Below are 13,276 nucleotides of genomic sequence, written 5' to 3'. Positions count from 1 at the left end.
TATTTCACTCCCGCACGCAGCACCACTGAAAAACTAACTACATTATTTCTTGCTAGAAATCAATTTTCAGCTACTCCTACATTTATATAAAGGGGATTCTTACTGAGCACACCTCCTGTGATCCAACTAGGACTAAAGGTAAACATCTTTTAAACATCTCTCAATGGCTTCGTTTTATAGACAGAGTTAACCGCCTTTCACTCCTAAGAGTGGAAAAGGGAAAACTCACAAAGATTCCAGATTTCTTTTCAGTGAAATCCCAAGAAATAAATAGCACTGAGTAAAAGTTCTACTAAAGAGGATTCATTTAACTGGTAACACCATAGGGTTTCGTTCACAAATTATCTCGCCATAACACGGTCTAGGGGTGAAAGAGTTAATATACTTTAGCTTCTGAATTCCTGAGGACTATTTACCACATAAAAACAGTTGAAAAATAAACAGTCAAACTAGTAAAGCATCACTTTGTTTTGCCACACTACCTTCGCACAAGTAAATCATTAGGCACTAAGACCTTCCCCATAAACCATCTCACAAGGAATTGACAAGAACAGGACTTGAATGCAGTTTGACAAAATGTGAACAAAAAGTTCTGTACTCAATAGGTTCAACTTTGCGAAATACGAAGGACTCTCGAAATAGAGAGAGTGTGCGTCAAACTTGAGAAGTTTAAGTTTTGCTATTGAACCGGTAAAAGTGACTCTAGCATCTTGAGTATCCATCTCTAAAACAGGAGGGGGAGCCACACGACGGTTATAAACGTTATCATGCATAAACAAACTTTACCTTCATCTCCCAAACATTTTGGGACTTTTGATGCTGGAGTGCTACTTGGAGACAAAGGCCTTTTCCCCGTTTTTGAACCTGAAATTAAACCAGACTAGTGATCATCCAAATATTTTTGCCCCAATACACCCCAGCTAATTCCCTACAAAACTTGTGCTTGTGTGCTCTTTTTTTTTCAAGTAGGGAATTCACATGTACCTCGCTCAAGACGTTTTTCAGAATGAGGTTTCTCGTAGGCTAAACAGACTACCGGGGCTATCAGTCCACATGAAGTTTTACAGTCGTGATTGATTAATAAAGTCTATCGTTTATTAGTGAAGAATAAATAGGGGAGGGGAGGGGGGCTTATTAACGTTCTTCCTCTGAAAAGGGGGGGTTACTACAGACAGGGGGCTTATTTGAGAGAGGGGGGCTTAATAGAGAATTTACGGTAATCAAACAGAAACACAGAGCAGGTCAATTCCACCACCAAAACAGTCTTAGATTCTGGATTTTAGGTACTGGACTCCGGATTCCTTGTCAGCGGAACTTGGATTTCGGATTACAATCATTAGCGAGATTCCAGATTCCTTAAGTTGGATTGCGGATTCCAAAGCCCAGGATTCTGGATTCCAAAAGAAAACGTTTTCTGGATTTCAGATTCCACAAGCAAAAGTTCCCCTGATTCTGGAATCCTGATTACCTTACTGGGCCGATCAATTTTTAGTTGATAATCTATACACCGCGGCAATGGCCAGCATGTCAAAGTCCCAAGGTGAAAATTTCACTTAGAATAACCCATACAAAAAGACCAAGCCTACCGTGTATACGTTAAAACGCAATTTCCTTTTGTAGTAGTCTATTACGCTATTTAGCACGAGAAAAGTAAACCTAAAACGAGCATTATTTGTCAGTATCTCACATTGTTAACCTGTAACCAGTGTGAAGACGTTTTGACCTTGTAAGCCAGTTGTAAACGAATCTTGTTCAATGCTTCGACCATTTCTTGTTTCTTTAACATCCCCGCAAGGAATAATCATTGAACCCAAATTAAAGTACACCTCCCAGACTTTCCTACATAGAAAACAATGAATTGCTCTTGTGGACATATTGCACATGTTTCTAAGATTCAAGTGTACCTTTATGAAGACGTTTTTCAGAAGGAGAGGGTTTTCCATAATGACAGATCACAGTGGCTTTCATAGATAAATTCTGCTCATCTGTAGTGGGACCTACAAAAAGAGTACACAAATGTAGCAATACAATAATTCTTTAGTTTTGACCCTCAGGGATGGGAATAAGATGTTAAAAGGTATCGCAATTTTGATGCTCTCTGAAATTGGCAAATGTATGTAGGTTGACTTATCTGGTGGATTTATTAAACGAGATAGACAAATTGATCGTTGTGAAGTTTTCACTAATGTTGTCATTGTAACTGCGTAAACTTACACATGTACATTTCCTAATGTCAGCAGATTACACAATACCAAGACCAATTTGAATTAAAAAGTGAACCTGTTACCTTGAGAAATGGCAAGCATTCGTTCCACAAGTCTGTTACAGTGGTCCTGCCATCTGTATATCTCGGCATACTCTCCTTGAAGAAGCTTAGCCTCTCTCAGTCGCAGCTTCCTTTTTTTTTTCCGAACAGCTTTGATTGCATTGGCCCAATCTTTAGGATCTTCTGATTCCACCACACAATTTGAACCATATGGAACTTCCTGTAAGGCCTCGCCAAGACCAGAGTTCCCACTAACTAGCACAGGCAGACCAGCAGATAAGGCCTCAAGGGCGGCAAGACCAAAGCCCTCAGTTCGTGATGGCATTATAACAAGATCTACTTCACAAAACAAACGGGCTAGCTTCTCTCTGCTTTCATTAAAACAACGCACAGTTAGTTGACTGCGATCAATGCCTTGCTGGAGCAACAAATCTTTCACTTTCTCCTCCTCTCCATTTGGAGCTCCAACAAACAACAGCTTATAGGGCTGTGGCTCGTCTTTCAACTCGGCAATAGCACGAGCAGCAATGTCATATCCTTTCAGCTGAAAGTCTTCACTGTCACCACGTCCAAACACTAAAACACTGAATGTTTTTCTCTCTTCAGTGGCTTGCTTTACATCAGAAAACTCAGAGAAGATACCTGGGGTAAGATTAAGAACATCTTGATCCTTTCCACAGGCACGGAGATAACCTGAGAATGCTTCAGCCAGCTTGGGTCCAACTGCTACAACTTGGTCAGCTTTTTCACAGAGTTTTACCTCAGCCTGGTGCTTTTTCTCGCCTCTTGAGATGGCTTCTGCGTAGGACTTGTACATACCAAGCTCTTCAGGAGCTGTATGAACGACCTGAATCCACTTACAATGACGATGTCGTTTTATACCCTGCACTTGCCGACCAAGAACAGCCCCATGTCCTATCACACAATCCACTGCATGGTTTTCAGGAAGAAAGGACAACCAGTCAACAGGGTCATAACCTGCCATTTCATCTGCTTCAATGAGATGAACATTGTGACTTGCAGCAACTCGTTTATCTTCTTCAATACACTGAGGGAGATAAACACTGACCTCCACGCTGGTGTGTTTAGCCAACTGAATGGCCAGCTCTCGGTTGATGGTTGACAAGCCTCCTTTTGTTGATCTCCATTCACTGCTTAACAGAGTTACCCTCAATTTCCTCGAGGAAGTGGATTCTGAATTGCTTTCATGGTCTTCCTGTGATGTAGAGGCTGTCCTTGGAAAGGATGACAATTTCTAAAAGAAGAAGGGCATACATGTAAATTTATTAAAGCGTTTATTAAAAAGCTAACCTGAGATCAGGCTCAATTTTAGCAGTTCTCATATACATTGTATTCTCTCATTGTATTCTCTCTTATGTTTCGTCGCCCAAAATTTCTCTTTTCATTTCGCCTTGCCCACTGGAATGTTATTTACAAAAAGAAACAAAAAATAGAGCCTGATCTTGGGTTATTAGAAAGCCTTTTTAATAGTAAGTTCTTGCAAACTTTAATTGAGCATTGTCTTCCACTGCTTTTCTGTCAGCGATTGCACTTGAAAAAATTGACTAGAAAAACATGCAGGACATTTTTTGAGAGTTTGGGCGACCTGTGGTGTCCAATGTATATGTATATCTCTATACCTCTATTAACCCCCCACCTTTGCCAAATAAGCCCCCACCCCTTTTCAGGGGAAGAAAGTTATTAAGCCCGCACTCTCTTTTAAGCCTCCACTCCCCTCCGCCTTTATTCTTAAATAATAGACTGTATTAATAATTACGTACTGTAACACTTCACATGGACTGGCCCAGTATGATTTATTGATGTATGTCAACAGCACAGTACACCTGTACCACACTAAGAGGTGTAGACTACATGTATGTAAACAGCACAGTACACCTGTACCACAATAAAAGGTGTGGACTACATGTATGTAAACAGCACAGTACACTTGTACCACACTAAGAGGTGTGCACTACATGTATGTAAACAACACAGTACACTTGTACCACACTACGAGGTGTGGACTACATGAATGTAAACAGCACAGTACACCTGTACTACACTAAGAGGTGTGGACTACGTGTGTGTAAACAGCACAGTACACCTGTACCACATTAAGAGGTGTGGACTACATGTATGTAAACAGCACAGTGCGCCTGTACCACACTAAGAGGTGTGGACTACGTGTGTGTAAACAGCACAGTACACCTGTACCACATTAAGAGGTGTGGACTACATGTATGTAAACAGCACAGTACACCTGTACCACACTAAGAGGCGTGGACTACATGTATGTAAACAGCATAGTACACCTGTACCACACTAAGAGGTGTGGACTACATGTATGTAAACAGCACAGTACGTCTGTACCACGTTAAGAGGTGTGGACTACATGTATGTAAACAGCACAGTACGTCTGTACCACATTAAGAGGTGTGGACTACATGTAGGTAAACAGCACAGTACTCCTCTACCACACTAAGAGGTGTGGACTACCTGTATGTAAACAGCACAGTACACCTGTACCACATTAAGAGGTGTGGACTACATGTATGTAAACAGCACAGTACACCTGTACCACACTAAGAGGTGTGGACCTCATGTATGTGAACAGCACAGTACACCTGTACCACACTAAGAGGTGTGGACTACATGTATATAAACAGCACAGTACACCTGTACCACACTAAAAGGTGTGGACTACATGTATGTAAACAGCACAGTACGTCTGTACCACATTAAGAGGTGTGGACTACATGTATGTAAACAGCACAGTACGCCTGTACCACACTAAGAGGTGTGGACTTCATGTATGTGAACAGCACAGTACACCTGTACCACACTAAGAGTTGTGAACTACATGTATGTAAACAGCACAGTGCACCTGTACCACACTAAGAGGTGTGGACTACATGTATGTAAACAGCACAGTACACTTGTACCACACTAAGAGGTGTGGACTACATGTATGTAAACAGCACAGTACACCTGTTCCTAACTAAGAGGTGTGGACAACATGTATGTAAACAGCACAGTACACCTGTACCACACTAAGAGGTATAGACTACATGTATGTAAACAGCACAGTACACCTGTACCACACTAATAGGTGTGAACTACATGTATGTAAACAGCACAGTACACCTGTACCACACTAAGAGGTATAGACTACATGTATGTAAACAGCAAAGTACGTCTGTACCACATTAAGAGGTGTGGACTACATGTATGTAAACAGCACAGTACGCCTCTACCACACTAAGAGGTGTGGACTACCTGTATGTAAACAGCACAGTACACCTGTACCACATTAAGAGGTGTGGACTACATGTATGTAAACAGCACAGTACACCTGTACCACACTAAGAGGTGTGGACCTCATGTATGTGAACAGCACAGTACACCTGTACCACACTAAGAGGTGTGGACTACATGTATATAAACAGCACAGTACACCTGTACCACACTAAAAGGTGTGGACTACATGTATGTAAACAGCACAGTACGTCTGTACCACATTAAGAGGTGTGGACTACATGTATGTAAACAGCACAGTACGCCTGTACCACACTAAGAGGTGTGGACTACCTGTATGTAAACAGCACAGTACACCTGTACCACATTAAGAGGTGTGGACTACGTGTATGTAAACAGCACAGTACACTTGTACCACACTAAGAGGTGTGGACTACATGTATGTAAACAGCACAGTACACCTGTACCACACTAAGAGGTTTGAACTACATGTATGTAAACAGCACAGACTACACCTGTACCACACTAAGAGGTGTGGCCTACATGTATGTAAACAGCACAGTACGTCTGTACCACACTAAGAGTTGTGAACTACATGTATGTAAACAGCACAGTACGTCTGTACCACATTAAGAGGTGTGGACTACATGTATGTAAACAGCACAGTACGCCTGTACCACACTAAGAGGTGTGGACTTCATGTATGTGAACAGCACAGTACACCTGTACCACACTAAGAGTTGTGAACTACATGTATGTAAACAGCACAGTGCACCTGTACCACACTAAGAGGTGTGGACTACATGTATGTAAACAGCACAGTACACTTGTACCACACTAAGAGGTGTGGACTACATGTATGTAAACAGCACAGTACACCTGTTCCGAACTAAGAGGTGTGGACAACATGTATGTAAACAGGACAGTACACCCGTACCACACTAAGAGGTATAGACTACATGTATGTAAACAGCACAGTACACCTGTACCACACTAATAGGTGTGAACTACATGTATGTAAACAGCACAGTACACCTGTACCACACTAAGAGGTATAGACTACATGTATGTAAACAGCACAGTACACCTGTACCACACTAAGCGCCAGTAAAGAGAGAGTCGGTCGATCGATGACACGGTTCAGGTAAAGCAACTGCTACTTTAATGCTACTGTAGGCACAACGGCGAAATACAGAACAAACTCAAGAGCGAGACACGAGAGCGTCTAGGGCGCGTGTCCTTATCTACAGTACCGCTGACCGGTACTGGCGTGACCTCTTTTTCCTTTCTTTACTCTTACAAATATGGTATGAGCCCAATGGTTATAGAAAAATTTAGGTACATGTAAACGGCTAACATGAATAACAATAAAACTTGAACAGTTTCTAGTGTGGGTCACGAGGACCACTGGCTAATTAATCCATATCAAAGTCCTCAAAACGGGCGGGACGGCGTCGCTCACGTGTGGATCAGCGAGGAGGGGGGGTGGCATCTGATTCGCTGTCGCTAGCATAGGGGTCTCTGGTTTCATCAGGGTGGGTCACGGTCACGGTATCGTGAGACTCATCGTGGCTGGTAGGGAAGTCATCAAGGTGGGGAAATTCCTGGGTAGAAGGTGTCGAGATCGCGCACGGAATGATTGGCGGAGGTGGTGGTTCTGGCTGTGTTTGTGGAGTTTCGTCAGATGATGAGTCTGCATCCCTATTGGGAGCAGGTGGTCTGTGGTTCACGACTTCGGATGGGACTCGATAGCACTCAGACATCTTCACTCGGTAAGACGTGCTGCGGAGTTGGGAGCCAACAAATTTCTTGACGTTGCAGAACGAGCCGGTTATTTCTACAACAAGGTAGCGATCGCGGGCTCTGGTCTTGTTCCGATCGGCATAGAGGTAGACTAAATCACCTACAGCAACGCGGTCAGTGGGGGTGCTCTTTGGGATAGGTGTCTTTGACTTCTCACTGTGGGGGTGGTTAGACAACCGTTGTGTATGTTGTCGTAGGATGATGTCCTGGTCTTGTAGGGGAATCTGCTGGTTTGTGAACTGATCACGTTGGGTCCACATCTCTCTTGCGGAAAGACCACGTGAGCGAAGGCGCGCGTTTAGATTGGCTGTGACCACGGCGAGTTGCACGTGGTTTACTGGACCGCCTAGTGGATCATGGCGGAGTAGTTCGCTTTCGACCTCCTGTACTGCCCGCTCTGCAATAGGGTTCTTGTTTCTGTTTTTGGCGTCGCCGATCTCAAGGGTGATCCTGTGGTGTTTCAGTAGTTGATCATCCCTGAGTGCTTTGAATCCTGGGGCTGGGTCGGTACGTATGACGGCTGTTGGTCCATCTAGTGGACGTAGTTGGACACAAAGACGGATAAGAGCGTCGCGCAGAGTGTTGTGACGCTCGTCTTCCAGCAGGGTTGTGGCTGTAAGCGATGTCACGCACTCACGTAGTACAAGCACAAGTTGTCTTGAGCGTTTGATGACATCTGCGGCAAATGATACGCCAACTGCGTCGGGAGGGGGGCAGGAAGACTGCTCCACGCGCATTTTCGGAGTTTGGCGTAGAGAGGCACAGATGTGGCAAGCTTGGGTCACGCGGTCGATGGCCTTGTGTATGTCTAAGGCATATAGGTACCGGTTGGTTACAGCCTGGAGTTGATGGCTCGACGGATGGGTGAGCTGTATGTGTAGGGCTGTCAGCAGTCCATCAAGCACTTGTCGAGGGACAATGATGCACTCGCGGCTAGGTACAAGGGGTTCATCACCCCGGACAACGAGCAAGCCATCGTTTGCAATGGTAGCGACGTTCAGGTATCGTTTAACATCTTTTATGTTGGTAAGTTTCTTCGAAGGGCGTGTCCCTTGTTGTAAGTGGGCGCGAGTACGCCGCAGATCGGCACATTCGGCCTGAATGGCTAACCAGGCAGTGCGGCTGGTGAAGGGTAGGCGCTCATCACCACGCAGTATATCCTGTACCGATGTGTTTCTGACAACGGAGTCTTGGGTGAGTTTTGTGAAGGCGCAGATCTGGCAGGCTTCGTCTTCGCAAGGGGGTGCGTTGCGGCTGGCGAAATCAGAGGGTAGGATCGCAGATCCGGATACATGTCTGACGGACGCTTGATACCGGCTCACGGTTGATAGAAAGGTGGAGACGCGAGGGCTAGCGGAAAACTCCCCGCGACAGAGTTTTTCAAATGCCTGTACGCACGGTTTGCTGTCGGTTAGGATGCAGGCCTTGTGAAGGGATTGGATTAGGTACGGGCTGAAGTGCTTGGTGGCAACGGCAATAGCTAGGGCCTCCACCTCACACGGTAACCATGTCGGTTGCGAGCCACGTAGCTTTGTGCTAAAGAACCCTGCCAAATGAAGTTTGTTGTCACGGGTGACGTAAAGCGTGGCTCCTATTCCAGGCTTACGGACCGCCCCGTCGGTCACAATCCACAACTGGTCACTTGGTTTGGGTAGCGAGATGGTGCGAGCAGTGGAGAGGGCTTTCTGGGCATGGAGGAACGAAGTTCGGAGGTCGTCTGACCATTGTATGTGTTCTTTAGATTCGCGGCCAGCTACGGTGTCATCAAGTTGTGCAAGGAGTGACGAGCACCCGGGAATTACGCGGGAGAGTACCTTGTATGCTCCTATGAATGATCGCATGCGGCCAACGGTTTCGGGTTCAGGACACGAGGCGAGGGTGGCGATGCGGTGAGGGCTTGCTCTTAAAGTGCCAGCGTTCCAAATCCATCCCAGTATTGTTGTGGACCGAGGATTGATGATCGTCTTCGATGCGGAGAGGCGGAGGTCACACTTGTGGAGGGCTGCTAGAACCTTCCTCCAGTTTCGTAGGAGTTCTTGTGGCGTGTTTCCCCCACAGTATAGATCGTCTGCGATTTTGGCGACGACGCCTTCTTCTAAAAGGTGACCAAGGACGCGACACATAAGTTCTTCCAGTGCCGTTTCAGAGCCGGGTATGCCCATGGCCGACCGTGTGTATACGCGCACTCCCCGGAATGGGGTAGCTACCCCACAGTACTTCATGGAGGCACGCGAGAGGGGGATTTGGTAAAAAGCGCTGGTCAAGTCCGATGCGATGATGTGTTTCCACTGGGCGATATGGCGTAACGTGGAGTCCACATCTGGCATGAGTGAAGGTTGTGGCTTACTATAGCGGCCGACATCAGCGAATGCAGTAACTAGGCGGGAGCCACCATTGGGTTTCTTGACGAGAAATGAAGGGTTCAGGTACTCGACCGTGACGTTTATGTCTTCGGGGCGACTGAAGACACCCAAAGCTTCAAGTTCGTCAAATTTCTGCTGGAGCTCCACTAGCTGGTGACGGGCATACTGTGGTAGACGGCCTTTCCGCTGGGGGGGTTCTACAGGTCCCATGTTGACTCTTGCTTCGAACGGACCTTCCGCACCATTGTAGCCCTTGATGTTTGGGTCGAACACGTGGTCATACTCGTCCAACAGCGAAGTGAACTTTGCTCTTATATCCCGGGGAAGTAAGTTGTCTAAGTCAAGGCGTACGGCTGACGAGTGTTTTGTACCTGGGATAGGTACTGATGGTTTGGGAGGTGGCTTGGCTGTTGGGGGTGAGTTGTCGCCGAGGGGTTCTGGTGTGAAGGTGGCGCGTACCTGGCAGAAGTGCTCATTTCGCTTGAGGAAGTGCGGCTCGGATGAGAGATTGGGAATACGTATCTTTCCTGCCACGCTAGAGACTATGCGTGGGGTGGGCCACAGTTGGGAAGCTGACAACTGCCTAACGCTGGGGGCATCTGTTCGAGGCTCTAAGGCGTATTCGGAGTCAGTGGGGACGTCGTGTGGTAGGTCGACTTCAACAAACTCTCCGGGCCAGACGGTCATTGACGTGGGGGGAGAGCGGAGTACTATTGCACGACGTGCGGCGGGGTTTACTGTAGCCGGGTGTGGGGACCCGTAACTGACGATGGAACCGTTGTGGAGGATCACTTGGCGCTTAGCTGGGCGTACTGCAATATCGTTGGTTTCCATAAAGGGGGTGCCTGCCAGTATGTCCACGTCGAGGTTCTCAACGACGAGTCCTTCGAAGGTGAAATCTCGGCCTTCGCGGCTTAATAAGAAGCGTGTCTCACCGACGACCTGAAGGGGGGATGAGCCGTCTGCTTGGTGGACGGACTGGGAGCTAGATGTCATGTGGCAGCCAAGACGTTGGACGACAGTGTGGCGGATCATGTTTCCAGTAGCCCCACTATCGATGGTGATTCGTACGGGGTAGTGGGAGTAGAACATGTCTAGGTACGGTGACTGGCGGGTTTGTATGCGGAAGACCTTAGGGCCTGGGCCAGGCCTAGCGTCGTCGGTGTCGCTTTCTGGGTCGGTCATGTCGGGTGTGGTCTCAGGTTCATGGGGAGCATCAAAGATGTCGGCGATCTGTCTGGCCTTCGCGATGTACTTGCGGTCTTGGTCTGGAAGGAAATTGCATTCGCTCAAGAAATGGTTGTCGGGGCGACCTGCCTGTTTGCAAAGGGGACAGGACTTAGTGGGGCGGCTGGGTCGTGTAGTCGCCTTATACGGGATTTTGACGCCGAGAGGTCTGCGGTAGTTAGTGACAGCGGTGCGCATGATCTTGGCATCATCAGCGGTGCGTATTTCGTCGAGCAGGGAAGTAAGGGCCTGAGATATCTCTGGCTTTATGGAGGCCAGAGTCCGTGATCGTAGCTCAGTTCCATACCGCTGTTTCACTAACTTAGGTAGCTCGGGGTGGATCAGTTTAAGCCAGGTGAGAACGATGAAATTCTCCAGGGTGGGGGTGAGTTCCTCATCTTCTGTGGTAACCTCACCATGGTGTGACAGGCTATTTGCACGGAGTAGAGTGTCCTCCACGAAGGCCATCAGTCTCTGAAAGAGATCCTCTGGGCGTTCATCTGCTTCCAAATGTAAGCCAGCGAAATCTAGAAAGTGGGCGCCTGTGACTTGGAAGCCAAAATGTGCACGAATCATGTTCCAAACAGAGTGAATCGAAGTCGAGTTCTTCACGAGAGAGGTCCTGGATATCACTGGGCAATAGTTGGCTATTTGTCCGAGCATTAGTTCGAGAAAATTGACCTTCTGACGGGCCGTTTTGCGTCTGGAGATCGGGATGGTTTCCCCGTCATCTGTGAGGCCGCGTAGGGGCTGGGACTTAGTCTTTTTCCCCCACGTAGCGTCTTCTGCGAGGAAAGGAGCGAAATTGCTGTCGAGGGATAAAGTGTACAACAGATTTTGTCTCCAGTTCTCGAAGCTGTTGATGGACTCGTTCTTTGACAGGCTCCACTGTTTTGGGGCTCGGAGGGTACTCGCCATAGTTGTGGTTTGGTTGCAAGTTTACGAATAAATCGTGCTTGGGCGACGAAGGTGTTCGAAGTATCGACTTACCGACGTTTGTACGGGTAGCTCTGGCTTTGTTTTCTTTTCGGTTTCTTGGCGTAGATCCGGAAGCGCTGCCACCACGCCAGTAAAGAGAGAGTCGGTCGATCGATGACACGGTTCAGGTAAAGCAACTGCTACTTTAATGCTACTGTAGGCACAACGGCGAAATACAGAACAAACTCAAGAGCGAGACACGAGAGCGTCTAGGGCGCGTGTCCTTATCTACAGTACCGCTGACCGGTACTGGCGAAGAGGTGTGGACTACATGTATGTAAACAGCACAGTACACCTGTACCACACTAAGAGGTGTGGACTACATGTATGTAAACAGCACAGTACGTCTGTACCACATTAAGAGGTGTGGACTACATGTATGTAAACAGCACAGTACACCTGTACCACACTAAGAGGTGTGGACTACATGTATGTAAACAGCACAGTACGTCTGTACCACATTAAGAGGTGTGGACTACATGTATGTAAACAGCACAGTACACCTGTACCACACTAAGAGGTGTGGACCTCATGTATGTGAACAGCACAGTACACCTGTACCACACTAAGAGGTGTGGACTACATGTATATAAACAGCACAGTACACCTGTACCACACTAAAAGGTGTGGACTACATGTATGTAAACAGCACAGTACGTCTGTACCACATTAAGAGGTGTGGACTACATGTATGTAAACAGCACAGTACGCCTGTACCACACTAAGAGGTGTGGACTACCTGTATGTAAACAGCACAGTACACCTGTACCACATTAAGAGGTGTGGACTACGTGTATGTAAACAGCACAGTACACTTGTACCACACTAAGAGGTGTGGACTACATGTATGTAAACAGCACAGTACACCTGTACCACACTAAGAGGTTTGAACTACATGTATGTAAACAGCACAGTACATCTGTACCACACTAAGAGGTGTGGCCTACATGTATGTAAACAGCACAGTACGTCTGTACCACACTAAGAGGTGTGGACTTCATGTATGTGAACAGCACAGTACACCTGTACCACACTAAGAGTTGTGAACTACATGTATGTAAACAGCACAGTACACCTGTACCACACTAAGAGGTGTGGACTACATGTATGTAAACAGCACAGTACACCTGTACCACACTAAGAGGTGTGGACTACATGTATGTAAACAGCACAGTACGTCTGTACCACATTAAGAGGTGTGGACTACATGTATGTAAACAGCACAGTACGCCTCTACCACACTAAGAGGTTTGGACTACCTGTATGTAAACAGCACAGTACACCTGTACCACATTAAGAGGTGTGGACTACGTGTATGTAAACAGCACAGTACACTTGTACCACACTAAGAGGTGTGGACTACATGTATGTAAACAGCACAGTA

At 46.7% G+C, this 13,276-nt stretch overlaps 4 protein-coding genes across 7 annotated transcripts in view; 1 reads left to right on the top strand and 3 right to left on the bottom strand.

Moving 5' to 3' along the window:
* The window catches only part of LOC140924631 (uncharacterized), a 412,059-nt gene that overhangs the window by 284,329 nt on the left and 114,454 nt on the right, over positions 1–13,276 (bottom strand). The window lies entirely within an intron of this gene.
* Positions 1–13,276, top strand: part of LOC140924670 (uncharacterized) — a 169,369-nt gene that overhangs the window by 136,179 nt on the left and 19,914 nt on the right. The gene's annotated exons all lie outside the window — the stretch shown is intronic.
* The window catches only part of LOC140924634 (uncharacterized), a 95,965-nt gene that overhangs the window by 79,653 nt on the left and 3,036 nt on the right, over positions 1–13,276 (bottom strand). For both annotated transcript variants that reach the window (XM_073374658.1, XM_073374657.1), the window contains exons 3-5: positions 2,288–3,521; positions 1,905–1,997; positions 787–864 (exon numbers count right to left, since the gene is read on the bottom strand). In XM_073374658.1, the coding sequence (XP_073230759.1) occupies positions 787–864; positions 1,905–1,997; positions 2,288–3,521 (1,405 nt within the window). The remainder of the gene's footprint in view (positions 1–786; positions 865–1,904; positions 1,998–2,287; positions 3,522–13,276) is intronic.
* LOC140924905 (uncharacterized) lies at positions 6,991–12,128 on the bottom strand. Its single transcript, XM_073374895.1, has one exon. It carries the CDS (start codon positions 11,830–11,832, stop codon positions 6,991–6,993), a length of 4,842 nt encoding a protein of 1,613 aa, XP_073230996.1. The 5' UTR covers positions 11,833–12,128.

The sequence above is a fragment of the Porites lutea genome, chromosome 14 (assembly GCF_958299795.1).
Source record: "Porites lutea chromosome 14, jaPorLute2.1, whole genome shotgun sequence".
NCBI lineage: Eukaryota > Metazoa > Cnidaria > Anthozoa > Scleractinia > Poritidae > Porites > Porites lutea.
The sequence above is the reverse complement of the archived record's forward strand: the minus strand, read 5'-3'. Positions and strand labels throughout refer to the sequence as shown.

Excerpts from the sequence above, each read along its gene's own strand:
- LOC140924905 (XM_073374895.1), bottom strand. The coding sequence starts at position 11,832 with ATGGCGAGTACCCTCCGAGCCCCAAAACAGTGGAGCCTGTCAAAGAAC.